The 27,907-nt window shown below is 44.3% G+C and overlaps 1 protein-coding gene across 3 annotated transcripts in view; it reads left to right on the forward strand.

Annotated features, from left to right (window-relative positions):
• Nucleotides 1-27,747, forward strand: part of LOC112249481 (homeobox protein cut-like 2) — a 146,065-nt gene extending 118,318 nt beyond the window's left edge. Inside the window, exons 1-19 of one of the 3 annotated variants that reach the window (XM_042320487.1) lie at nucleotides 5,601-5,794; nucleotides 12,171-12,311; nucleotides 13,127-13,274; nucleotides 13,530-13,606; nucleotides 13,691-13,757; nucleotides 16,375-16,423; nucleotides 17,181-17,285; nucleotides 17,516-17,707; nucleotides 17,799-17,857; nucleotides 17,958-18,006; nucleotides 18,248-18,347; nucleotides 18,679-19,320; nucleotides 19,895-19,996; nucleotides 20,186-21,021; nucleotides 21,495-21,660; nucleotides 21,834-22,130; nucleotides 22,367-22,555; nucleotides 22,762-23,038; nucleotides 23,201-27,747. In XM_042320487.1, the coding sequence (XP_042176421.1) occupies nucleotides 13,195-13,274; nucleotides 13,530-13,606; nucleotides 13,691-13,757; nucleotides 16,375-16,423; nucleotides 17,181-17,285; nucleotides 17,516-17,707; nucleotides 17,799-17,857; nucleotides 17,958-18,006; nucleotides 18,248-18,347; nucleotides 18,679-19,320; nucleotides 19,895-19,996; nucleotides 20,186-21,021; nucleotides 21,495-21,660; nucleotides 21,834-22,130; nucleotides 22,367-22,555; nucleotides 22,762-23,038; nucleotides 23,201-24,020 (4,107 nt within the window). In that variant the 5' untranslated portion in view covers nucleotides 5,601-5,794; nucleotides 12,171-12,311; nucleotides 13,127-13,194 and the 3' untranslated portion in view covers nucleotides 24,021-27,747. Of the gene's footprint in view, nucleotides 1-5,600; nucleotides 5,795-12,170; nucleotides 12,312-13,126; nucleotides 13,275-13,529; nucleotides 13,607-13,690; nucleotides 13,758-16,374; nucleotides 16,424-17,180; nucleotides 17,286-17,515; nucleotides 17,708-17,798; nucleotides 17,858-17,957; nucleotides 18,007-18,247; nucleotides 18,348-18,678; nucleotides 19,321-19,894; nucleotides 19,997-20,185; nucleotides 21,022-21,494; nucleotides 21,661-21,833; nucleotides 22,131-22,366; nucleotides 22,556-22,761; nucleotides 23,039-23,200 lie in introns of those variants that run through there. The other 2 variants (XM_042320485.1, XM_042320486.1) reach the window with 2 other exon arrangements.
• Nucleotides 27,748-27,907: the final 160 nt, after the last annotated feature.

Consider the following 27,907-nt stretch of genomic DNA (forward strand, 5'->3'; position numbering starts at 1 on the left):
TTGTATAATAAGTGTGCTGCTGAGTACATTCCATAGAAAATGAGGGAACTCAGAGAGCTATGTGTGTGTGCCATGTTTGTGGCGGTTTCGAAAATGAAAGCTCCTTTGGGCGGGACGAGATTCTGCACAAGTGATTAATAAGAGCAGTAATAAACAAAGGCCCAGGAGATGTTTGAGGTGCTTAATAATCCATTATGTTCATAAAAGAGCTGGGCCTCTCCAATGGATCCCCGTGGAGCAGAGACCCCCAGAGGGACCGGTAGAGTGTGTGCTCAGAACAGAGAGGAAGAGTGTGTGTGTGTGTGTGTATGGAGGGAGAGATACACTACATTACCAAAAGTATATGGACACCTGCTCGTCAAACATCTCATTCCAAAATCATTCATTCATATGGATTTGGTCCACCCTTTGCTGCTATAATAGCCTCCACTCTTCTGGGAAGGCTTTCCACTAGATGTTGGAACATTGCTGCTATAATAGCCTCCACTCTTCTGGGAAGGCTTTCCACTAGATGTTGGAACATTGCTGCTATAATAGCCTCCACTCTTCTGGGAAGGCTTTCCACTAGATGTTGGAACATTGCTGCTATAATAGCCTCCACTCTTCTGGGAAGGCTTTCCACTAGATGTTGGAACATTAATGTGGGGACTTCCATTCAGCCACAAGAGCATTAGTGAGGTCGGGCACTGATGTTGGGCGATTAGGCCTGGCTCGCAGTCGGCCTTCCAATTCATCCCAAAGGTGTTCGACGGGGTTGAGATCAGGGCTTTGTGCAGGCCAGTCAAGTTCTTCCACACTGATATCGACAAACCATTTCTGTATGGACCTAGCTTTGTGCACGGGGGAATTGTCATGTTGAAACAGGAAAGGGCCTTCCCCAAACTGTTGCCACAAAGTTGGAAGCACATAATCATCTATAATGTCATTGTATGCTGTAGTGTTAAGACTTCCCTTCACTGGAACTAAGGGGCCCAACCCGAACCATGAAAAATAGCCCCAGACCATTATTCCTCCTCCACCCAACTTTACAGTTGGCGCTATGCATTCAGACAGGTAGGGTTCAATGGTGGCGAGCTTTACACCACCCCAGCCGACGCTTGGTATTGCACATGGTGATCTTAGGCTTGTGTTGTGGCTGCTCAGCCATGGAAACCCATTTCATGAAGCTCCCGACGAACAGTTATTATGCTGACGTCGCTTCCAGAGGCATTTTGGAACTCGGTAGTGAGTGTTGCTTCAGAGCTATGTCCCGTTTTGTGAGCTTGTGTGGCCTACCACTTCATGGCTGAACCATTGTTGCTCCTAGATGTTTCCACTTCACAATAACAGCACTTGCAGTTGACCGGGGCAGCTCTAGCAGGGCAGAAATATGACGAACTGACTTGTTGGGAAGGTGACATCCTATGACGGTGCCACGTTGAAAGTCACTGAGCTCTTCATTAAGGCCATTCTACTGCCATTGTTTGTTTATGGAGATTGCATGGCTTTGTGCTTGATTTTATACACCTGTCCGCAACGGGTGTGGCTGAAATAGCCGAATCCACTAATTTGAAGGGGTGTCCACATACTGCTGTATATATAGTGTATATGGTAGATCTATATACAAAATGAACCCAGTCAAAGAGGGGAGCAGCAGGGGTACTCTGAAGGACCAGGGTGTAGCTCTGAAAGATGGGCAATCATTTGGGGGAGAGTCAACAAAGACTGCTGATAATGAATGAGAACAGCGCTACTAATTGAAGTTGCTAATATGCATCGCTGGATATTCTTTTAAGAGCAAATCTCTAACCGTAAATCTTTACTAAAGAAGGAATATTGAATACTTGAATGGAATTTGTCCACGTACTTTTGTGTATATATAGTCAATATAATGGCAAGACTGACACTCAAGCTCTGAAGTCTACATGACTTCAGTTGTTCACGAAACAGTTATTGCTTATTAGTTTTGTAATGCAGAAAGAAAACATGAACTCTTACTCTGTCAATTAAAGTGGTAGAGTTAGTTTTTTGTTTATGTATATTTCTGAGAGTGTCTTTTGACATTGTTGTAGAGACACTAGTTATTGATGTAATGCCATATATGTCCTTCAGTCTGCCAGACAAAGGCATGTGTGGAACACATACAGCAGAGCATGTTAAAGAGTGTCTCTTTCAGCTTGTCTGTCAGTGAAAGACTCTTCTTTCACCATTACTCTTTCTGTTTCTTTATCTTTCACTTTCTTCTTCACATCAAGACGTTAAGGGACAAACGTTTGTTCTGCTCTCTGAATATCAGGTGTGTAGTATTGAAAAGACAACACAGAAACCTACTGATTTTACTGTAGTATTAGGATTTTTGTATTTCTTTCATAGCTTGTCAAAGTTAATATTTTGTTAAATGGTTTTATTGTAGCTACAAAAATCTATATAATCTAGGTTGAAACAAGGATAGACATTAAATAATTGTACCTTGTGAGTGCAAGTGACTGCAGTTGTTAAAAGAATAGATGACTTTGTAAAGACTATTAGACTTTAGCTGCTTTGGATGGAGACTCCCGTACTCTAAGTTTGTTATTTTTTAGTTTAATTTTAAAAAGCGAACCTTTTTCAAAGGTAGCCATTTTGATGATGCACTTTGTCTTTGAAGGTTGAACTAAGGACTAACAGTTCAGTCAACCTAGTTTCGATCCATGACAGTGTTACGGTTTGTTGCAACAGCAGAAAATTATGTTTTTGGACCTTGAAGACCACTTGGCGAAAAACAAAAAACAAAAACAAGACTGTTTTGAATGAAAATAAAAAAACCTTGAAGCACAGCCTTATACATTAATTTGTTCGTGTTGTATGATGGGAACACAGCTGGCCTCATTAACACACGCACAACACATAATTATAGAGTTTTTTTCCCTCTCTCCAGCCAGCCAGCGCTTGGCTAATGGGCTTGCTGGGTTAATTATGTCAGAGCGTAATTACACAGGGCCCAGGGAGACGTAGTGGTGCACCCCGCTGAGCCCACACCGCCTAATGATGGTGTATCGCTGACAGGGCCAAGACGGACCGCCCCAACACACCTGCTTGTCTTGGCTCACGCCACCCTCGTCCACTCCTACGCACCACCACCGCCCACCCAGACACACGTTTGGGACCTGTCTGTCCCACCAGACACAGTTTCTATGTGGACAAAAACACAGTGGGCCCTGGCCAAGCCTGTTCTATATCCAACTTCATAGGAACAACCATAGGAGTTAGATATCCAGCACAAACAGATATGTGGTGACCAGGCTAGCCCTGGCCTGTCAAGGAGCAACACCCAGCACCCAGAGAGCTCCCCCCTGCTGTGGGATGAGCAATAGCAGAGTAACACCAGACCAGTGGCTGCTAGGAACCAGCCATGGAAGCCCTTTATCTCATCTGTAACGCTGATGCAAACTCTGCTCACAGTGTAAACAATGTAGATGATGAGACCACACACACATAGATTCTATGATAGCTTACACAATAAAACCAAATCAGGTAGAACTTTTTAAAGAACTGTGGTGAAGTACAAATGATGCCAGGATCCTGAATGCCAACTTGTCTTTGCTGGTATAATGCGAGGACAGCAGGCGTGTGTGTGTCCAGAATGACCTCTGAACCTCCTCATAAAATTCTGTTCATCAACACCTTCTCCCAGTCACTGTGATTCATGTGGTAATGAACCATGTTTCACTGAAGAATATGATGTATTAATGTGCTATGATTTATGACCCTCAATGAGGTGCTGTTATGCTATCTGTTATCATGACCTCAAGGCAGATGTCCAATCAACCATAATTAAGATAAGGGCTGAATTAAAACATTTACTGTAGTTACATAGATAACGATATGACTGACTTCTGTACATAATGGTGGGTCGGCCATGGTTCGCTTCATGATTGGGATTAAGTAATTCTAGGTATAATGGCAGGATAGTGTACAACTCCATTAAATTATTTAATATTCCTTTTTTAGTAAAGATTTACTGTTAGAGATTTGCTCTTAAAGGAATATCCAGCACTGCATATTAGCAACTTCAATTAGTAGCCCTGTTCTCATTCATTATCAGCAGTCTTCTTTGACTCTCCCCTAAATGATTGCCCATCTTTCAGAGCTACACCCTGGTCCTTCAGAGTACCCCTGCTGCCCCCCTCTTTGACTGGGTTCATTTTGTATACAGATCTACCATATAAACTATATATACAGCAGAATGTGGACACCCCTTCAAATTAGTGGATTCGGCTATTTCAGCCACACCCGTTGCGGACAGGTGTATAAAATCAAGCACACAGCCATGCAATCTCCATAAACAAACATTGGCAGTAGAATGGCCTTAATGAAGAGCTCAGTGACTTTCAACATGGCACCGTCATAGGATGCCACCTTCCCAACAAGTCAGTTTGTCATATTTCTGCCCTGCTAGAGCTGCCCCGGTCAACTGCAATGCTGTTATTGTGAAGTGGAAACATCTAGGAGCAACAATGGTTCAGCCCCGAAGTGGTAGGCCACACAAGCTCATAGAAAAGGACCACCGAGTGCAGAAGCACCTAAAAGTCGTCTGTCCTCGATTGCAACACTCACTACCAAGTTCCATACTGCCTCTACAAGCAACATCCGAGATTAGAGTGTTACTTTATTAATCCCAACTGGGGAAATTGTTTCATCACAGCATCATCAAAAATGACTTACAATGACCAACACATGAAGAAAAGGGGAAAAAAACACTTTAAGGCACCTGCACCAACCATAGTATCCCTAAAATAATAGTCTGATTCAAGTGCTGTTTTCTATCATACTCTGGAGGGAAACAAGTAACAAAAACCATTTTAATAGAAAGACCTCATTAAACAGTTAATCAATTATACTTCTTTAGGATTGTCCCCGACTAAAAAAAATCTTGGTCCACCGAAAGTCGTCTGTTCTTTCTACCAATGGATTGGTTGACATTTTTAAAGTATTTTTCCATATATAGACACACCCTATGTGTTTTAATAAAATCATCTATATGCATTGAGCTTTGTGTAATACTTGAAGTTTATGGTTTGATGAAATAAGACATGCCCCACGAGGGCGCCAGAGATCTAGATAACCAGAAGAAGAAAAAAACTTAGCTGACCCAACTATTCTCCTCCCGCTCCTGCTGGCTTTCGCAGATTCTGCCATTACCCCCCTGAAGTTAATAGGCTACATGAGTCAGCAACCTTTCTCATGTTGAATGCAAATGTATCTTACCATTTCTACCGATCTGCGTGCCAGTTATGGTTTTCATATGTAAATTTGCGTGAAACAGTTTCATTTAATTTATAATAAGTCTTCATATCTCAACATTGTCATGTGGTTAATCAAAATGATATACAACCCTAAAAAGTTACTTATTTGCCATAACCAACTATGTAAAATAGCCTACATAAAGCCAACAAATGAAAACATTGCAGCCTGCAGGTAGAAAGCATCCTGATAAAAATTAATATCCTAGAAATCACATTGGCTGCACATGGCCTGTCTGCAACATTGTGTAAAATATTCTGGGCCCTCAGTTACCCCGCCAGTGAGCTCCGGACTGACACAGCTGTAGGCTATTTGCAAGGGATAAGAAGCAGTGCTTGACTTGGGGAGGAGCTCACCGGAACTGAGTATTGGCACCTCAAATGTTCTACTGCTTGAGCTTCTGTTCCTCTTATAGAATATTAGCTCAGAAGTATTGTGGAGCTCTTGCACCAAATTATAAACAGTACCAGCACCCAAAATGAGTACCGGAAACTATTTCAGTCCCTGCCAAGCGCTGATAAGAAGTAATCAGGTAGGCCTATTTTATGACGTTTCCACTGGATCAGAGCATGACATTTTTCGCATTCACGCTGAGTGGTTATCGAAAGTGAGACAGCTGGAAAGATTTTGCAGGTAGCCTATAGACTACTTCTATGCGTGCGCGTCCTTACTCAACATTGACAGGAGAGCACCAAACAAAAAACAAAGAGTAAATTGACAAAACTCGTAAATGGAATGAAATATGAAAACTTGTTTCTCACAAGTGTACCATAGGTTGTGCAAACAATGTGTCCACTCAGACAATGAGAACGGAAAGACTGGAATAATATTGAAAGCATCAAAGTAATTACCGTGACCAATGTAACAAACATTGTAGATTAGGGATTAACGGTATATGTAATGGTGAATATACACTAACAATCAAACGCTAACAATTTGTCAATCCGACGTCTGCATTGGCCATGCAGATTTACGGTGATATGCAGAAATCAGGGCATTCACTTCTTGTGCTTCACGGAGCAGTGCAGAGCTGTTGTCAAGGAAGTGCGTTTGTGTTTATACAGGATGTGCCGCGCCCACCTACTGTCAACCAATCATGTCAATGCGGAGCTATACAGAGCTCTCCGCATTGTTGCAACATTTGGGAGGGGCATGGTGATGTGGTACAGAGCTCGATTTGGAGCCTCCAACATGGAGCCTCCAACCATATTTTCGGTTCAAGCATAAATTGGCTTTTAGTTTAGGCCTCTGCGATGGATCAGTTCACTGAGATGGACGCATATATGTATATTTTACCGTTCAAAAGTTTGGGATCACTTGGACATTTCCTTGTTTTTGAAAGAAACACATTTTGTCTATTAAAATAACATCAAATTGATCAGAAATACAGTGTAGACATTGTTAATGTTGTAAATTACTATTGTAGCGGGAAACAAAATATTTTTTTATGGAATATCTACATAGGCGTACAGAGGCCCATTATCAGCAACCATCACTCCTGTGTTCCAATGGCAAGTTGTGTTAGCTAATCCAAGTTTATAATTTTAAAAAGCTAATTGATCATTAGAAAACCCTTTTACAACTGGTGTACTGATTAAAGAAGCAATAAAACTGGCCTTCTTCAGACTAGTTGAGTATCTGGAGCATCAGCATTTGTGGATTCGATAACAGGCTCAAAATGGGGGGAAACAAAGACCTTTCTTCTGAAACTTGTCAGTCTATTCTTGTTCTGAGAAATTAAGGTTATTCCATGGGAGAAATTTCCAAGAAACTGAAGATCTTGTACAATGCTGTGTACAACTCCCTTCACAGAACAGCGCAAACTGGCTCTAACCAGAATAGAAAGAGGAGTGGGAGGCCCTGGTGCACAACTGAGCAAGAAGACAAGTACAGTAGAGTGTCTAGTTTGAGAAACAGACACCTCACAAGTCCTCAACTGGCAGCTTCATTAAATAGTACTTTATTAAAACACCAGTCTCAACGTCAACAGTGAAGAGGTGACTACGGGATGCTAGCCTTTTAGGCAGAGTTGCAAAGAAAAAGCCAAATCTCAGACTGTCCAATGAAAATAAATATTAAGATGGGCAAAAGAACACACACTGGACAGAGGAATTCTGCATAGAAGCCCAGTATCCTGGAGTCGCCTCTTCACTGTTGACGTTGTTTTAGTCGAGCAGTAAAAAAAAATGTATATATATTACTGCTCGACTAAAACCATCTTGGTTGACCAACAGCCTATTGACCAAACAATCGACCAGTCGACTAATTGGGGTCAGCCCGAACATTCATTAAAATGCTTCATCGCTGTGGGTAAAAATGACCGTCTAAACCTCTGTGGTTTAGACAGGATGAACCTGCTACTGAAGCTGCTCCTGTGTTGTATTTGAGTGCTGTGGAGTGGTCAGCACAATAATTGTTAACCGGGAATTTCATGAAATGGGTTTCCATGGCTGAGCAGCCACACACAAGCCTAAGAGTGGTGTAAAGCTCGCCTCCATTGAACTCTGGATCAGTGGAAACGTGTTCTCTGGAGTGATGAATCACACTTCATGCATAGCGCCAACTGTAAAGTTTGGTGGAGGAGGAATAATGGTCTGGGGCTGTGTTTCATGTTTCGGGCTAGGCCCCTTATTTCCATTGAAGGGAAATCTTAATGCTACAGCATACAATTACATTCTTGACAATTTGTGGCAACAGTTTGGGGAAGGCCCTTTCCTGTTTCAGCATGAAAATGCCCCCGTGCACAAAGCAAGGTCCATACAGAAATGGTTTGTCGAGATCAGTGTGGAAGAACTTGACTGGCCTACAGAGCCCTGACCTCAATGCTATCGAACACCTTTGGGATGTATTGGAACGCCATCTGCGAGCCAGGCCTAATCGCCCAACATCAGTACCCGACCTCACTAACGCTCTTGTGGCTGAATGGAAGCAAGGCCCTGCAGCAATGTTCCAACATCGAGTGGAAAGCCTTCCCAGAAGAGTGGAGTCTGTTATAGCAGCAAAGGAGGACCAACTCCATATTAATGCCCATGGTTTTGTAATGAGATGTTTGACGAGCAGGTGTCCACATACTTTTGGCCATGTAGTTTATCTACCATCACTTTAAATTGGATTTAGCCACTGATTGATAATCCCTTCTTGTCCAGGTATGAGAGCCTACCTTAATCTCTGCGTTTTGATCAGGGAAGGTTAAAAGGATATATGGAAAAGAGGCTGATAAAGGGATTTCTGTGACAGTGGGTCGATGTGAATAGCACTGTTTTAAGTCATCCTGTTTGTCTAAGAAGAGCTTTTCTCTTCAGTGTGATGTCCCATGTGACTGATGCAATATCTCCAGTGTTGGTGTAACAGTGAACCTAGACACGCAGGATGCTAATTTTACTGTAAACGGTCCTGGGAAAAAATGGTTCAATCGGTTATCTCTGACCAAGTGTTTCTGATGAAACTTCAGATATGTCAAGTGGCTGTGGAAGTCTTTCAACAAATTGCTTATTTAAACTTGTGCGTCCCTGATAAGTGTTTGTACGTTTGACTGTTGTGTTTCTGTGGCCTGTTTAGTCTTGGCTGTCTTGTCTCAGTGGTGTCTGTTGAAGTGTAAACGTCTGTGGTTAGGCTCTCTGAAAGTCAGTTCTGTCTGTGCCCATGCTATAAAAGGATACGATTGTGATCCACACAGCAGCAGAAAGACGAACGGATGAAAGCTGCGGGAGAAAAGTTTGTGCAGCAAAGCAGCGATTTCCCCTCCTCTTTTGGAGTTTTAAAGGGCTGGTGTGTGTCTCTACATCCTCCCTTCCTCCTTGTCAGACAGCTCCCCTGAGCCTCTCTCTCTGTGCTTTGGCACTAGAAGTCACCTCCTTTGGTGTGCGGCATGCAGGTACACAACAGGAGCAGCTCTCTCTCTCAGAGCTGTTGAACTTTTCGGGAGGGGAAGAAAGGGAAGGGAAGATTAAAAACAGCCCTGTGAAGTGGAGTGCCGAGTCGCCTCCTGAGAATTCCTGGCATAATAATTTAAATGATCAAATGATACAGAGGAGGCTTGTTAGCAGAGAAACAGACTCCTAGTTGGCCCCATGGGGCCCAGCTCTGCTGCACATGCATTGCAAAGCAGCTCCTCTGTTGTGCTAAAGAATCCAGCTTCTTTTTTTTTCTGTTCGTTTCAGGAGCAGACTTTTTCCACACTTTGTTTAGGTGTATACTCGGGACTAAAGTGCGTGTCATATTCTACTGCAATCTATGCGGTTTACTTTTTAATGAATTTATACATTTAGGTGATGCTCTCCATTGAATTTGATCTCAGTAGTTTAGTCTATTCATGTCATTAGGCCCAGCCTGTGAGATTTTCAAAGGCATCTCATTTGAGTGAATTCCAGAGACACTCTTGGGAACAATTTCTCAGTGGGATTCTGTCTCCTACTGTTGATACTGCTGTGAAGGAGCGCATATGATGCACTGTCCTGTACTGTCTCATGCAGGATTCGGGATAGTAGGCTGTTACATTTTAAAGATCCTGCCACAAGTTGAATAATAGGATAAGTATTTTGACAGCAGAACCAGGATAATTGTGATATCTCATTATATTTGATCAAATAGACTGCAATGAAATTCACTTGACTGAAGTGTTGAACTTTATACTTGACCATTTTTACATTATGTTCAGATGTACAGTGCGTTCAGAAAGTATTCAGACCCCTTGACTTGCACATATTGTTACGTTACAGCCTTATTCTAAAATGGATTAAAAAGATAGAGGCCTGTAATTTTCATCATAGGTACACTTCAACTATGACAGACACAATGAGAAAAAAAATCCAGAAAATCACATTGTAGGATTTTTAATGAATTTATTTGCAAATTATGGTATATGATTAAACGGAGAGTAGCAGCAGCGTTAAAAAAAAAGGGGGGCTGGGGGGCACACAATGCAAATAGTCTGGGTAGCCATTTGATTACCTGTTCAGGAGTCTTATGGCTTGGGGGTAAAAACTGTTGAGAAGACTTTTTGTCCTAGACTTGGCACTCCGGTACCACTTGCCATGCGGTAGTAGAGAGAAACGTCTATGACTGGGGTGGCTGGGGTCTTTGACAATTTTTAGGGCCTTCCTCTGACACCATCTGGTGTAGAGGTCCTGGATGGCAGGCAGCTTAGCCCCAGTGATGTACTGGGCCGTACGCACTACCCTCTGTAGTGCTTTGCGGTCAGAGGCCGAGCAGTTGCCGTACCAGGCAGTAATGCAACCAGTCAGGATTCTCTCGATGTTGCAGCTATAGAACTTTTTGAGGATCTGAGGACCCATGCCAAATCGTTTTAGTTTCCAGAGGGGGAATAGGCTTTGTCGTGCCCTCCTCACAACTGTCTTGGTGTGTTTGGACCATTCTAGTTTTGTTGTTGATGTGGACACCAAGGAACTTGAAGCTCTCAACCTGCTCCACTACAGCCCCGTCGATGAGAATGGGGGCGTGCTCGGTCCTCTTTTTCCTGTAGTCCACAATCATCTCCTTAGTCTTGGTTACGTTGAAGAATAGGTTGTTATTCTGGCACCATCCGGCCAGGTCTCTGACCTCCCTATAGGCTGTCTCGTCGTTGTCGGTGATCAGGCCTACCACTGTTGTCGTCTGCAAACTTAATGATACTGTTGGAGTCGTGCCTGGCCATGCAGTCGTGGGTGAACAGGGAGTACAGGAGGGGACTGAGCACGCACCCCTGAGGGGCTCCAGTGTTGAGGATCAGCGTGGCAGATGTGTTGCTACCTACCCTCACCACCTGGGGGCGGCCCGTCATGAAGTCCAGGATCCAGTTAGAGGTGTTTAGTCCCAGGATCCTTAGCTTAGTGATGTGCTTTGAGGGTACTATGGTGTTGAACGCTGAGCTGTAGTCAATGAATAGCATTCTCACATAAGTGTTCCTTTTGTCCAGGTGGGAAAAGGCATTGTGGAGTGCAATAGAGATTGCGTCATCGGTGGATCTGTTTGGGCGGTATGCAAATTGGAGTGGGTCTAGGGTTTCTGGGATAATGGTGTTGATGTGAGCCATTACCAACATTTCAAAGCACTTCATGGCTACGGACGTGAGTGCTACGGGTCTGTAGTCATAGCCACAACACAATAACACAAAGCGTCACGTCTGGAGGAAACCTGGCACCATCTCTACGGTGAAGCATGGTGGTGGCAGCATCATGTTGTGGGGATGTTTTTCAGAGGCAGGCACTGGGAGACTAGTCAGGATTGAGGGAACGATGAACGGAGCAAAGTACAGAGAGATCCTCGATGACAACCTGCTCCGGAGCGCTAAGGACCTCAGACTGGGATGAAGGTTCACCTTCCAACAGGACAACAAACCTAAGCACACAGCCAAGACAACGCAGAAGTGGCTTTGGGACAAGTCTCAATGTCCTTCCATGGCCCAGGCAGACTTGAACCCGATCGAACATCTCTGGAAAGACCTGAAAATAGCTGTACAGCAATGCTCCCCATCCAACCTGACAACTTGATAGGATGATGGGACAAACTCCCTAAATAAAGGTGTGCCAAGCTTATAGCGTCATACTCAAGAAGACCTGAGGCTGTAATCTCTGCCAAAGGTTCTTCAACAAAGTACTGAGTCTGAATACTTATGTAAATGTAATATTTCCATTTTTATATTTGTAATATATTTTCAACAATTTCTAAAAACCTGTTTTTGCTTTGTCAATATGGGGTATTGTGTGTAGATTGAGGAAAAAACAACAACAACATTATTTTTAGAATAAGGTTGTAACTTAACAAAATGCGGAAAAAGTAAATGGGTCTGAGTACTTTCCGAATGCTCTGTACAAGCTTTTGAATTCTCTTTATTTGTGAGTGGCTGTTTTGTGTGGAATGGTTCATAGAATAATAGCAAATTCCTCTCCATCGTGTGTTTTTGCTCTCAGACCCAGCTCCTGTGCTGGAGGCCACACACACCCTGGAGGAGAGGCTGCAGCAGCTGCAGAGTTCGGCCCCAGACAGTGAGGCCCTGGTCAGGGAGGTCAGCAGGCACTGGAGGAGACACCTGGAGTGCCTTAACAAGCCAGGTCAGTGCCATTGCCACAGCATTCACCCCAGAATGGGCCCAGGCCCAGCTCACTGCTGCTTGTGTGTTCAAAGTTGTAAAGTATTTATTTTTCAGATAAAAACATCTAGAAAGTGATTTTGTTGTGCAAAAACACACTATAAGCCACACAAGCAGGGTAGTAAAACATAAATAATTTTTAAATGGTTTCATTCTGAACAGATTTTTTTTTATTGTCGTTTCGTTTCACTGTTCCCTGATGACTTACCTTTTTGTCATTAATAAATCCAATGTGAAACGTAATAACTATAGTATCCTTAACTAGCATTGAAAAAGTGAATCCATTCTTCTCTTATTAAAAATCTCTCTCTAATTTCTGAATCACGCTTGTAAAGTCAATAGGCTATAGTAGACTGCTTTGGCGGGGCAGGTAGCCTACACACACACACTGGCAAAGATTTTCCGCTGACAGGCAGACACTTGAATAAGTTTCTGAGTGACAGAGTGAGGGATTTGCATAGGTGCTTTGTTGCATATTATTTGTTGTGTGACTGGGAAAAAAATCACATGTTCGTAAAAAATAACGTTATTAACCTGTTCCCATGCTTTTAAAATAACGGTTCTGTTCCAGAACGGTATCGATCACTTTTGTTCCTGATTCTGGTCCTTGAAAAATGACGTTATTTTCCGTTTTTCTGTTCTGTTCCCTGAATCGTTTCCAACCCAAGTGCACAAGGATGTCTCTGTTCCATGCACTCTCTCTGTGGCCCCTCACTTCAGATGACTACAGCTCTCATCTGTACTCCTCTCCCTCTCCTATCCTTCTCTTCTCCACAGACGACACAGAGGACGGCCCAGCAGCAGCGTCAGGAGCTGTGGAGGCATCGAGCCGGACCGCCTGTGTGATGACTCCCAAAAGCAAACAGGCCTTCAGGGCCACATGCTCACCTCAGCAGAACCACCAGATCCAGAGTCAGACAGAGGGGTGAGAAACACAGGCCTGGTCCTCGCCTCCTTCACACCCCTGTGTATAATAACCCCTGTGTATAATAACCCCTGTGTATAATAACCCCTGTGTATGATGTGTATAATACAGACAAAAATTAGAACAGCCCTATTCAGTCATACTGTACAATGAAAATAGACCTAGATGTAAACAGAATGCAATGCAGTATTGTGTGCTGTATTCCTGAGAGTCTATGAAAGTTTGGTCATCTTAGACATTGTGTCTTCCTCATAGGAAGGCCGAAGACGCAGATACCACTCTGGCCGACAGACTGGGTGAGGCCGAGGAGAGGATCAAAGTGCTGCATTCATGTGAGTATTTTTGTCCGATGGTCCTTTCTGGACACCGTGAGGCGAAAGGACATCATGACTAATGGCCTTCCTTTATCTTTCCAGCTCTGAGCACAGCCCAGACAGACCTGCTGGACCTGCGGTGTAAATACGACCAGGAGAAGGCCAACAAGTAAGAGCCTGGCTGTCTCTCTATTCTATGTCCATACAGTCCTCTCTGCTGCTTCTCTAACATGTCCATACTGTCCCCTCTGCTGCTTCTCTAACATGTCCATACTGTCCCCTCTGCTGCTTCTCTAACATGTCCATACTGTCCCCTCTGCTGCTTCTCTAACATGTCCATACTGTCCTCTCTGCTGCTTCTCTAACATGTCCATACTGTCCTCTCTGCTGCTTCTCTAACATGTCCTCTCTGCTGCTTCTCTAACATGTCCTCTCTGCTGCTTCTCTAACATGTCCATACTGTCCTCTCTGCTGCTTCTCTAACATGTCCATTGCAATCCTTCACTTTTCTCATGGTCTATCCATCTACACTACTGCATGTCCCTACTCAGCCCACCTATGCATACACCACTATGCTCAGCCTTCTCTCTTTAGCCATGCTTGCTCTACCCGAATCAGCACATGGTCACTCCCCCACTGTAATGTACTGTACCCATTTCCAGTCTGAACCCTTAGAATGCCATTGTAAAAACAGACCTAGGCTGCATCTGAAATGGCACCCTATTTCCTTATAGTTCACTACTTTTGCCCAGAGCCCTAGGCGGGTAGTGCACATTATAGGGCAGGGTTCCCCAACTGACATCCCACAGGTGTTTTTATTTGGCCCCACAATTTTTCATTGTTGGACATAAAAGACTGTAAAAACACCAGGAAATGAGCTCTAGGTGATTTTAGATTTGACGAGACGTGATTATACAAATGTAAGCAAGGTTTGAAATTATTATGTTTTTCAAATATGATATCTGTTTGAGCTTCTTGCGGTCAATTTGTAGTGTACGAATTATTTACAAATTGTTCTGGCCTCCCGACCATCCGCTTAAGAAAAACAATCGGCCCTCTACTGAATGTAGTTGATGATCCCTGATATAGGGAACCATTTTGGACGCTACCGTGGTGTGACTCACCGACTAATGCAGGTCTATGGATGGGAGACTCTGTGTTGGCCTCCTCTGTCTGCAGCCAGAGCCTTGACACGCCTCAAGAAGGATGGCTCCATTTAAAGATCGCTCCAGAAATATTCTACCTCGTCCTGGATCTGTGAGCGCTATGCATCCAGCTCAATGGTTGAAATGAATCTGAAGTTGTATGACGGATGTCGATACACATTAAAAGTAAACACTCCTTTGTTTGGGCAGTGCTGCGGACAGAGCACAGTGAGCCGGTGCTAATGGATTTTCTCCCAGACTTAATCCATGGTGCAATTGAACTGGAGTTTCCAGACCCACCACCATCCATTCTGCTGGATTTGAAACATTTTCCATTTGACTCCCCTCTCATGTTCAGCAGCTGTTCACAGTGACAGCTCTTTAGCTCCCTGTGAGGAAGAGGAAGGATGGTTGTGTGTTGGTGCTTGGGCCACCGGGCCAGTGCTTAATTTGTGAATGGCTGGGTTTGTAGTTAATGAATAGGTAATGAGTTATACATCCTATAGGGGTTGACATATGAGTGGGTGTTGTCCTCAACTGACTGCAGTAGTCTTAATAGGAATACTAAATACACAACCCCCTGGCCCATAATCACCACTACCTCTCTCTCAGGACTCATCCCCATGGCTCTGTGATTCCAACTTTACCTCTTCTTACTCTCACTGACTTTTTCCTTGATGTTGATAATTAGGGTAATTTGGCTACTTTGGCTGATTTTGAGTATCTGAACAGGTAATCAATATAAAGCATTTTTCCATGCTGCACAAGTTCATTAAATCTATGTGACACCTCTTACCTTTTTCTGTCAGTGTGGTCCCATCTATCATAGGCTTATTGGCGTGGCCTGGACACTGCCCAGAGCCCTATGAGTCTTGGACTGTACACCACAACACTACTACTAATTAATATGGAGAAATATTGGATGATTGGGCATTTTTTAAAGGTCTTGAATCTGGGGTTCTAACTGTTGTTAACCACACAAAATGTTGGAAAGCAATGCTTTGTGACTATTCAGAATGGGTGATGAGTTACGTTGTTCGTGTCATTCATCTTCCTAAAGCAAGCCCATAATAACCAGCAGTGAGATGAAGGGCACTGTGGGGGCAGAGTGAGGTGAGGAAGAACATGGTTGGTTTGAAAAGAGTTTGTTTGATAGTGAACAAGATCTCTGATTTCCTCTCAAAAACACATTTAGTGAAACAGAAAGGGGTTTCTTTGTCCTGAAAAATTACAGAAATCTATGTGCATATTTTAATCAATCTCACAATCCTCATTAATTCATTTTTCTCCACCTTTTGAAAATCAAGTCCCATGTGTCTAAAAAGAAACTGTTGAACTTCAAACAAACCTCATGAATAATCTGGCTGAGCTGCTATTTAAATTATACTTCTGATTGTTAGATGTATGGAGGCATGTTGGGATGCAATCTCCAAAGAACTCTGAGTAGGGGTCAGACAGGCAGTCCAGGGAGCTATGTGAGGACGGATGCTTTCTTGATGTTGTGTGAAGACGGGGTCAGTGTGTGATTTACTGTGAATCATATAAGGAAAGTGTGTAAAAGTCAAGGAGGGTGTATAAATCACACTAGACTATGAGATAGCCCCCTCAGTAACCCACTGGCTGGTTCTGTGTGTGTTCCAGGGTAGAGGAGGTCAGCGTGATCATGATGAACCTTGAGAAGGCGAACCAGGTGAGTGAGACCTGCCGTCCTGTAGGCAGCCCTCTGATTGAGATGCTCATTCGTTAAGGTAATCACTCCTGTAATCAAGCCTCCTGTTTTAATTAGACACCCTGCATCCTGCAGCCCCCATGCCGCCTCCTCCCCTGCCTCCCACTCCCTGAGCCCCTGTGATTAGAGACAGAAAAACCTGGCCCCCGTCTGTGGGTGCTCCACGGCACCACGGCAACACTCAGTAGAGGACAGGAGAGACTGCCGAGCGCGATTGATGTCGGAGTGCCATGAGCTGGGGCTCTTACTTACCTCATTGCCTTGATTGCTATCTTTCCTTCCTAGTGATTTCTCTTCTCTTCTCTCTCTCTCTCTCTCCTGTTCCTCTATTTCATTCTCGCTCTCTCTCTCGCTTGCTCGCTCTGTCATTTGCTCTCTATCCTACCCTCTCTCTCCGCCAGCAGCTCTTAGATAAATGTTTTCAAAATGAATCATTAATTAGCAGCCCGAGTGTGACAGAGCAGGTAAACAGTTTGGGAAGAAAGTGCGCTGACTAAACAGTCCTCTCAGCAAAATGGAGTGGTAGATGCACACTTCTGCTGGTGGGTGTTGTCTCAACCCCCCTCTCCTATTTCTTTTTTTGCTGAGGGTCTGTCCTCAGATTTGTGTTTCTGTTCTCTTCAGGACCAGTTCATCTGTATGTCTGCTGAGTGACTGACAGATTGGTTGTGTCAGTGTTTTGTTGTGAGAGTTGTTATTCTGTGATGTTTGGTTGTAGAAAGCGGAGATGGCCCAGAGGCAGGTGGAAAGGCTAAAGGAGCAGCTGGCCAGTGCCCGGAGCACCACCCCAGGCAGCTATAATCCACCAGAGGGCACTAGTGGGGTAAGACAAGACCACATCCACTTCCTCTTTAGATCAATGTGTTCCTCGATTTCTTCCCCTTCAAATTCATTGACAGGGAGCCAAGTCAAGCTTCACCTCATGGATCTTTTAAGTGTGTGAATTCTGGATGTCAGAATATTAGAATTTTTGCCTTTTCATTAACTTACCTTTCAGCGTCTTTTACTCTCTTTGACTTTCTTTCTCTCACACCCTGCCTTTCTTCCCCTTAGGAGAGGGATGAGAAGGGTGGTGTGTTGTCATCCAAGTTGGAGGCTAAGCTGATTTCTAAAGACCGTGAGATCCTCAGGCTGTTGGAGAACGTACAGAGATTGCAGTTCGCACTACAGGAAGTCCAGGACACCTCAGCCAATCAGATCATATCGCTGGAACACCAGCTGGCCTATAAAACAGAAGCTATTGAGGTATGTTCTATTGCACACACTCAAATGGCAAGAGGTACCTTCTTGTTAGTGGAGTTTTGTGAAATATGCTTCCTCTCTTTGACTGTTTCAGAGATTAGAAACTAAACTGCAATCCCAGATGGACTATGATGAGATTAAAACGGATCTCAGGTGACCCACAGTGCTTGATAAGAGACTACTAAATGTTTTACACCGTCTTATATACAGGAACACTATAACATTCATACTGGTTTTTTTTTCCCTCTTGTAGTATCCTGAAGGTAATGAAGTTGGCCTCAGCGAATGGTAGCTCATCCCAGGTGAGATATTTACTAACGGTCTGTTGTGTATTGCGTTGTTGTTCATAGCCCAGTATTAAACAGAGTAGTTTGTTTCAAAATATACTTTTGTTTTCCTCTTAATGTTCCACTGCGGTCAAGGAAGGAAAAGTGCAGCAGGGCCATTGAATGCCTTAGTGAGCAGCATCCATTGTAAGGATATCTACAGCCACTATAATTGATACATCGGAATTTAACAGCCTGTGTGTGTATGTGTCACCAGGAATCTGCCAAGGCTGCAGAGGCTCTTTTGCTGGACAAAGAGGCCTTTCTTCCCTCTCACAAATACCTGATGGATAAGGCCAGAGTCTTGCACAACAATGGTGAGGCAACAGTGTCTATGGCCACGTTCGAGGGCATCAAAACCGTGATGTATCATGGGTAAATTGTGACTGACTGATCTACAAATCATATGCAGTAGTTATTTATGATGCAAGGTTATTTGTAGATCAGGGAGTCAGTCTCGACTCGCCTTCCAAGTCAGCTGGTATGTCTATGACATCTAATTGTAGTTCTTGAAAGCTGTTTTGTAGTTTATAGACCCGAGACTACACAGTGTATGTAAGCTTCACGTAGTGTCTGTGTTGATTCTATGCAGCTTTAACCCCAGTGGCTGTGAAAGTGCTGTCAAACTGAGTGTGTCTGTGTCTACAGATGAGGACCAATCGGAGGAGTCAGGCAGAGAGGGGGGCAGGCCCACAGGGTCCTTCTTCTCAGTCTCCCAGGTGGATGTGCGTACCTCGGCCAGCCCTGGTCCTCCCACCATGGAAGTCTCCTCCTCTAGCTACGACCTCCCCCGCCCCTTTTCTGTGTCCCCCTGCTCAGGGGGCAGGCTGTCTGTGGACTACGTCCTCCACAAGCAGCTCCTCTGCTCCCCACTTTTCAAGAAGGAAGCCGGCAGCCCCATCATGGCCTTCCCCACCGCCCTGTACGCAGCCAAAGCCGCCCTAATGTCAACCAATCAGGGACCTGCAGGAACTGGGGGCATTGAGGCTGGCCTGCCCAGCGACCAATCAGAGAGTGGGAGCTCCACTGCAGGCGATGATGAACAGTTGGAGACAGCAGATATTGCCTTCCAGATCAAAGAGCAGCTGCTGAAGCACAACATTGGCCAGCGTGTGTTTGGTCACTACGTGCTGGGCCTATCACAGGGCTCGGTCAGTGAGATCCTGGCCCGGCCCAAGCCCTGGAGGAAGCTGACAGTGAAAGGCAAGGAGCCCTTCATCAAGATGAAACAGTTCCTGTCTGATGAGCAGAACATTCTGGCCCTCAGAACCATCCAGGTCCGACAGAGAGGTGAGTGGACTGGACAGTGGTTATCCTGAACCACAGATATAACAGCAGATCACTGGGTGTGTCAGGAAATACTGGACAGGATCACAGTGTCCAGCCATGAAAACTCACTTTCTAAACTGAAAGAATTGCAGGCATTCATTCAAAAGCATTTAATGTGCTAAAACTGAAGGTTGTCTGCAGATGTATTGCGGTAGCAGTGTTTTCATTTCAGGATTTTATTAGTGCTGAGGGATAGAGCAGCATTGCCCACTCGTCTCTCATGTGGTGTGTTTTGAAAGGCTGGTGGTGTAGTTTCTGGACCTCTCTGCGGTTCAACCTTTTCATCTCCTTGGCCTGCACCTCAAACTTCTTCATGGCTTCCTCTCCCATGTTTGTTGTGTTACTTTTAAACTTTGTTTTCTCCCCAGATTTCAGAGCTTTTGAAAGTTGAACTTGCCGTATACTGCAACCTCAGATGCCAAGATCTCAAAGGCAGCCATTGATCTACCAGTCAAAAGCAACGCCTTGTAACTGCTCTCTGATCAGCCATCCCACTCACCCCCTTTCTCTCTCTCTGTTACCCTCTCTGTGGCAGGGAGCATCACTCCTCGCATCCGAACTCCTGAAACTGGGTCAGACGACGCCATCAAGAATATCTTGGAGCAGGCCAAGAAGGAGATCCAGTCCCAGAGAGGAGGTGGGTCTGGAACAGGTTATACATCTACTCTTTATTCAACTGTGCTAGGTCAGGTGACATTTAGATTATCATTATTTTGGTGTATACATTTTGACAGCAATTGGTTTTGATGTCAGTTTAAGTTTTTGAAGTTGGTGTGGAGTATGTATTCATAGAGGTGTGTTGTGACTGTGTGTGTGCGCTCTGCAGGTGACATTAAGTCGTCCCTGGGCAGCCCCTCGGGCAGGAGCAGTAACGGGGCAGACAGCAGCTCAGACGACACCATCAAGAACATCCTGGAGCAGGCCAGGAGGGAGATGCAGGCGCAGCAGCAGGCTCTGATGGAGATGGAGGTCTGTGGCAGGGCCTCTGCCACCAGCGCTGGGCCCCAAGTGAAGCGCCTGGGGCCCCCTGAGCCCTCCAAGGGCCTGCCCCTACCCACCTTCATCAAACAGGAGGAGGGGGGCACCGTGACTATGTGCATGGCCAACCCCATCAGCAGCCCCCAAACCCCCCTCAGTGTCCTCTCCCCTGCCGCCTTCGTTCAGAACATCATCCGTAAAGTCAAGTCAGAGATCGGTGAGGCAGGGACTTACTTCGACCAACACTGGTCCGTGGAGCGGGGGCCCATAGGCATGGTGGGCGGCGTAGGGGGCGGCAGCTCTCGGCCCTTCACCTCAGTGTCTCCCTCCCTGTCCTCTTCCTCGTCCTCGGGCCCCTCGGCCCTGCCCCGGTTGGAGAACGGAGAGTGTCTGCCCAACAGTGAGGAGGCGTCTGCGGCCGAGGAGGACACTGGCTCGGGGATGATGCAGTCTGTGGAGGTGAAGGTGGAGTCAGACGTGTCAGTGAGTGGAGAGTCAACTGGCCGTGGCCTGGCCTACTACCCATCATATATCCCCCGCACCCTGAAGCCCACCGTGCCGCCCCTGACACCGGAGCAGTATGAGATGTACATGTATCGCGAGGTGGACACCATCGAACTCACCCGACAGGTCAAAGAGAAGCTGGCCAAGAATGGCATCTGTCAGAGGATCTTTGGTGAAAAGGTTTGTTCACTTTACTTTGCTGTACTAACTTGTACCTTACTTCGTCCTGATTTGTCTGTCCATGCTTCATCTAAAATGGTTTGCATTGTTTTTCTGTGACTCTTTTATGCCTTGTAGCATCATACAACTAAGTTATTAGCAAGGCTTCTTTTTAAGTAAAAATATGATTCCAGAGCAAAAGCTTTATTTAATGTTATAGGTTGTGTGCTACCGCCCTCTAGTGGTTGTAAATATGCAACATTTAAAATAGTAATGTGGTGAAGTTGATTTGATTTTGTCTATTTTCACTATTTTGTCACATGTCAAACTGATTTTCGTTTTGCAAAAGAGTGTATGAAATAGCCAAACTTTTCTCCCCAAGATCTTTATCACCTTGAGATTCATATTCACATTAGAAATAGCTGTTTACTATTTACTCCTGTTTACTCTATTTTACTTGCTGACTCTTATCCTGTTTCTGGTGTCCTCTCCAGGTGCTGGGTCTGTCTCAGGGCAGTGTGAGTGACATGCTGTCTCGGCCCAAACCCTGGAGCAAGCTGACCCAGAAAGGCAGGGAACCCTTCATCCGCATGCAGCTGTGGCTGCTGGATCAGCTGGGACAAGGACTCAACCAGCTCCCCAGCCAGAGCCTCTCTCAAGGTGGGCCACTCCATATCACATTGCAACATGGACACATTTATTTAATAGAAGTAATAGTTTGTATACATTTAAGTTCTGGTCAATCAGTTGAATGGAGAAGGTCTCTTTGCTTCTTTATCTGTTTCTCTAACTGATTATATTACCCTCTGATGTTTTGTGACTTCCGCCCATAGATAAAAGCCCAATGACGGCCCAGTCGTCTCCCTCCCCGCCCCCCAGCCCAGAGGAGATCCACCCCAGCCCGCTGGTGGAGCCCGTCAGCCTGACCCTGGAGAGCAGCAAGGAGAACCAGCAGCCTGAGGGCCTGGTGAACCCCCACCCAGAGGGAGGGAAGTCCACCCCCAGTCTGCTTTCCCTTCACCAGCCCCACACCCCGCTGGGCATCCAGGAGCTGGTGGCCATGTACCCAGAGTTGGACACATACGCTATCACCAAGAAAGTCAAGGAGGTACTGACAGACAACAACCTAGGTGAGTCTGTTGGCGTATCTGGATATGGGTTTTTAGAAATGAGTGTCTATGTTCTGGTGAGTTATTGATATGTGTTGTGGTTTGGTCTGACCACCTGACTAGGAAAAACCCTGAGTCTTAGTTATGTCATGTGTCTACTAGGTCAGCAGTGTTTAAACAGATCTACTTTGTGTGCTCTGTTTGGGAAATGTGTTAAGGTGTGTGTTTACACCTTTTTGTTTGTGTGCGTGTTCTAGGGCAGCGGCTGTTTGGGGAGAGTATACTGGCCCTCACCCAGGGCTCAGTGTCAGACCTGCTCTCCAGGCCCAAGCCCTGGCATAAACTGAGCCTCAAAGGCAGGGAGCCTTTTGTCCGCATGCAATTGTGGCTCAATGACCCGCACAATGTGGACAAGCTGAGGGACATGAAGAAGATGGAGAAGAAAGGTTGGTCTATTTACAGCATGGTATCTGGTGTTCTGTTATCAAGGTTAGCAGTATGTGTATTTGCTGTACCTGCTCATATACAGTAGAGCACTGAGTGTACCCATTGATGTATGTACAGCAGCTATACTGTGTGACGTATTGATTCATGTTATTCCGTGCGTCGTCATTGAATTCTCTAACTCTTTCTCTCTCTGTTGTCCTCCCAGCCTATCTGAAGCGGCGGTATGGACTGCTGAGTACCGGCTCAGATAGTGACTCTCCCAGCGCCAGCTCTGAGTGTGTGAGCCCGGCCCTGGTCTCCATAGACCTGTGTCCCTACAGCCAGGTGAAGAAGCCCAGGGTGGTGCTGGGGGCTGAGGAGAAGGATGCTCTGAGGAAGGCCTATCTCCTGGAGCCATACCCATCCCAGCACACCATTGAGATACTGGCCTCCCAGCTCAACCTCAAAACCAATACCGTCATCAACTGGTTTCACAACTATAGGTCAGACATTGCTTCAGATCCCCACCCCCAGAGGGACTAGAATAATGACATTTGATCAATATAGTACATGGAATTACTAACAGAATAATTGAATGCTTGTTTTGTATGAATGAAATACACGACTCCTTCCAACTGTTTGTTTGATTGTTGTGTTTTTCTAAGCAGGTCCAGGATGCGACGGGAGGTCCTCATGGAGGGTCTCCAGGACAACGACACGGATGCAGAACACCACAGCTACTCTCCCTCGGCGACACAGAGCCCCACCTCAGACGGGGATGAGAGGGGGCTGCTGCACCCCACTGGACGCACCCCCCACCCCATCCTCCCCCTCAGCACCAACACATCACTGCCTCATGTCAAACAGGAGGCTAGTGAGGGAGAGGAGGAGGAGAGGGAAGGCTTCAACGGACAGTCTAAGATCCAGTGTTTCTCTATGGGCGTCCAGTTCCCTCAGTTGAAAACTGAGCATGGGGACCTGATGGTCGGCTGCCAAGAGCCCCACCTGGCTCCACACTATATTCAGAGCCTGAGGCAGGAAGAAGGGATGAGTAGCCAGGCTCAGGGGCTCTTCCATGGGGAGCTCTCCCTAGATGGCCCACAGAGAGCCAGCCAGTCCAGGCACGAGGGTGACAACTCCAGCAAGTCTTTTGTAGACCCAGTCAGCTTCAAGGCATCATCGGAGCCCTGTCGCAGCAGCCTAGAGGTCTCCCTCAACTCCCCCTCCGCTGCCTCCTCACCCGGCCTCATGATGTCTGTCTCCCCTGTCCCGTCTTCCTCTACACCCATCTCCCCATCCCTGCCCAACCCACCCACCACAAGCACCAACCACAGCCTGGACCCTAACTCCCTGCCTCCCATCCAGAGCCCCAAGCCCAACAAGAGTGTTCAGAGACGCACTGAGAAAATGGCCAACCTCAACAATATCATCCATAGGCTGGAAAGAGCAGCTAACCGGGAGGAGACCCTGGAGTGGGAGTTTTAGGCCCCTCCCTCCCTCCACATTTCCTCAGTCCTGCTGAATCGCACCGCACATGGGAGACTCTCAAAGAGTAGCTCCCTGAGCACATGGAGTGGAGCCTGGCTCCTCAACGCCTGCGCTCCCTGTCTGATCACACTAAATAAATAACCCTTTTCGGAAAACCGGGGGAACCAGAGCTAAACTCTTACAGAAAAATTCCCTTAGAGGACTTTTAGAAAATAAAAAATATTTATAAATGTGTTCTAGGTTTTTTGATAATGGATACTACTTTGAAATATATGTAACAGCACTAGCTGTTGTTTTACCTAATGGACTCTGACGTAAAGACTTTTGCAGCTATGGTGTCATGTAATGTACACTGAAGTTGTATAGATTGCCACTGGGTGAGATTAAAAAAGACCCCTGTCTTAAGCCATCAAAAGCACTATAATTATTTAAAAAGAGACTGACCAAATTTGCTACCTTTTGAATAGCAATTTTTCAGATTTTGTCTGTAAGACGGGACTGTTTAAGTCAAGTACCGTGAAATTCTACTACTGACTGAGAGATAGTCCTTTAAGACTCTAAATATTCAACATCTCGTATGTACCTGGTTTCTTGGTTGTATGTTTTGAAACATTTGTAACACACATATAAAGTGTGGTTGTACATGTTGTAGAATTGTCTGCAATAGCCTTCTGAACCAGATGTAGCATGGTACTTCACTGACCCTGTTATCCTCTATAGTTAGTCACCTGTGATATACTTGAGCAAAAATTTGAGGAAAAAAACATCTGCAAAAAATAAGGAAATGTAGAATCTATTTAGTGTATTTTGTATTTATTTTTTATCATTGAGGTTTACTAGGCAGTAAATGAAACTCACTACACATGAGCACAGTTTACATGATTTATTTCAGACTGCTCTCGTCCTCTAAATCACTGGTTTCAGACTATAACGGGCCAATGCACACCTGGTTACCTCAGTTTTTGTTGATGCAGATCATGCCATGATTGCGTTGTCATTCACACTCATGACCTTCCAACCTTTGAATAAATGGATTAAGATATGTTTGAGTGATGTCTCAGACAACAATGGAACCTGATAATCTTCTAGTGAGGAGTCTCAGGCAAACATGAGCATTCTTTAAAGACCACATTGAGAACCCCTGCTCTTGGATTACAAAGGACAACATGCTTCATCCTCTGCTCCCTTTCTCTCCATCCTAATTCTGTCCTTTCAGAGACTCATGCTGTTCCTCCTGCATTCATGTCGATCTTGTTCTTAGCTCAGTGGGCAAACACAGTCTTGAGTCATTCAAACAACTCTGGTTTGATTACATGGTGGAAACATACTGTAGAAAGAAATAATGCACTATAGAGCACTGACAAGTCCCTCTGTTTGGCTCTGTCTGACTGGAATAACAATCTGAAAGCATGCAAATGAATCCTGATGGAAAGAACATGATACAGTGTGACCAACATTTGACTACATTGAATTCAGTTAGAATGTACATTCTATGACACAACATGGAATTGATTGTCTCATTATCCTTGCCGCTGGCCACTACTGTATTGAATATATTAGTTTTGTCATGCTTGCAGTTCGTTATAATCTTCTGTATTTTCCTTCTGTTTTGTACTCAACCATTTTAATAGGTCTTCAATACCTTGTGTATGAACTACTTACAGCACTTCGATTTAAATAATTGTGAGGATTCAAGAAATGTAATTTTTAGTGTCCACAAGTGAGTCTTTGCCTTTACTGTATCGTTGAAATTGGTAGTAAACACTGTCTAACTAGTTCAGAGGATTTGGATTGTATATGTATAGATATATAAATATTACACATTTAGTGAAAATGATATCTTATGTTATTGAACAAAATGTGCTGCCTATATCGAAATATAGTGTACAGATTTATTAAAGGGATCATTCTTCCAAATTACAAAATGACAATGCTTACAGGGTAAGGAAACCAGTCTACAGACAAGGAACGACAGTAATCCATGCTTTGGCTTTATTTCCCTGGCACTGTTACCAAATGTTAACCTTTTAGCATTTGTGACACAAATCCTATTCAAGTCATGTTACCGATATTAGCATTTTCGCACATCATGTTCAAATCATCTATAAGCAGCAATTTCACTATACTTGTGCACGTGACAACTTTTTGTTGAGCTCCACAATCAATTTGAGATATTTTCAGATAATTTGGACATGATGCCAGAAAAATGCTAAAAATAAATAAATCCCATCCAACAAACTAAACCAAAGCATAGATTGCAGCCGAGCCTTGTCCGTAGACTGCTTACAGGGTAAGGAAACCAATATGCAATTTTGTTATTTGGGGGAACTATCCCTTTAACTAAAACCCATATGAGCCAGTTCTGGTCTGGCAAGCTCGCCCATGTTTTAGACCTTCTCTCAGGGTAGTCTTGCTTCTTAAAGCTTTACTGAACCAGTCGCTTTCATAACTGGTAAACACAATAGTTAATGAATATAATAACAGAAGAAACCAGTAGACAGAATGGTTCTGCCATATGTTATATGGGATTATGGAAGTTTTAACTATGGGAATGCACATGGAAAACTAATGGTTGTTTTTTGAGAGAAATGGCAGGCTATTTTGTAATCCACTGGTACAATGACAATGTTAGGTCATTTAATATAGTGTTTTTTGTGAAGCAAACGGGGAAGAGGTAAAAGTATAAAATTGCTGACATCCTGACAGAACTGACTCTTCCATACTTGCTGAGCAGATACAGTATGTGCTTGACACTTCAGAATGACACTGTATACCTCTAAGGATGAAATGGGGAATCTGGATATCCTATATTAATCTATGATGAACTGTCCTTTATTTTTACAACTCATTTTCTATATCAGTGATAATGTGTATGGGAGTACTTAGAAGTAACATTTCTTGTATGAGATCTCATCGTCTTACACAGAAGAATTGACAAATAAATGGCTGAAAATGGAATTGATTTACACAGACCCTTATGGACCTTTACATATTCACATAAACCTAATTTAACTGTTTGAATTTTGCATGCAATTTCATACTGATCACTTAAAAGGGAAATAGAGTTTTGTATTATTGTTCTGGCGCATTGACATTGAATCAGCACTTATCCCTTTTTACACTGGTGAAACCATGCATGTTGCAATTGGCAATTTTTGTGACAGACACAATGTGTTATATATTCAACTGACTGAATTGACTCTTTGTAGTATTCACAAGACTGGTTTAGTAATGTGTGAATAAGATGGTGAATTGAATGAAAACCAGACTAAACAAAGTCCCTCTGAAATTGTCTATCCCAAATCCCTAAGTAAAAAGCAGACATTTAGAAATGACTTTTTATCCCATATCAATTAAGCCTCGTGATTTTTCTGGCCTTGTTGATAGATTGTGATTTGATGGTCATAGACCTCTGTCACAAAGGTGTAAAGTGGTTGAGTACTTGGGTAAGCAAGGATGTGATTGTTTTACTGAATTACCTATGACATTTGGGTTTGATCATAAAGGGATTCCAAATGTTATTTAACAATATGTGCTCTGGCGTCACCTCTCCTGTCAAAATTATTGTAATTAAAACCTGTTAATACAGATGAGGTGCTCAAAAGGCTAACATCTCATCTCATGTTTCAAGGCATTGGAAGCTGTTAAGGAATGGACAAAAATATACCAAGTGTCTTGGATTCACATATGTATGAAACCATCATCCAATACATTATTGAATAAGGTCCTATGTGTGTTGTGTTTTTTGTTACCACTTTAGGCATCACAAATTAGTCTCAGTTTTTGGAGTGCGCACACACACAGGGAAAATATCATATTCTAATGTAATTTTTTCTGGCAGTAGTTATTGATGATAAATTAAAATCAAAATGAGTGCTTCAGCT

Source organism: Oncorhynchus tshawytscha, linkage group LG04 (genome assembly GCF_018296145.1).
Source record: "Oncorhynchus tshawytscha isolate Ot180627B linkage group LG04, Otsh_v2.0, whole genome shotgun sequence".
Taxonomy (NCBI): Eukaryota; Metazoa; Chordata; class Actinopteri; order Salmoniformes; family Salmonidae; genus Oncorhynchus; species Oncorhynchus tshawytscha.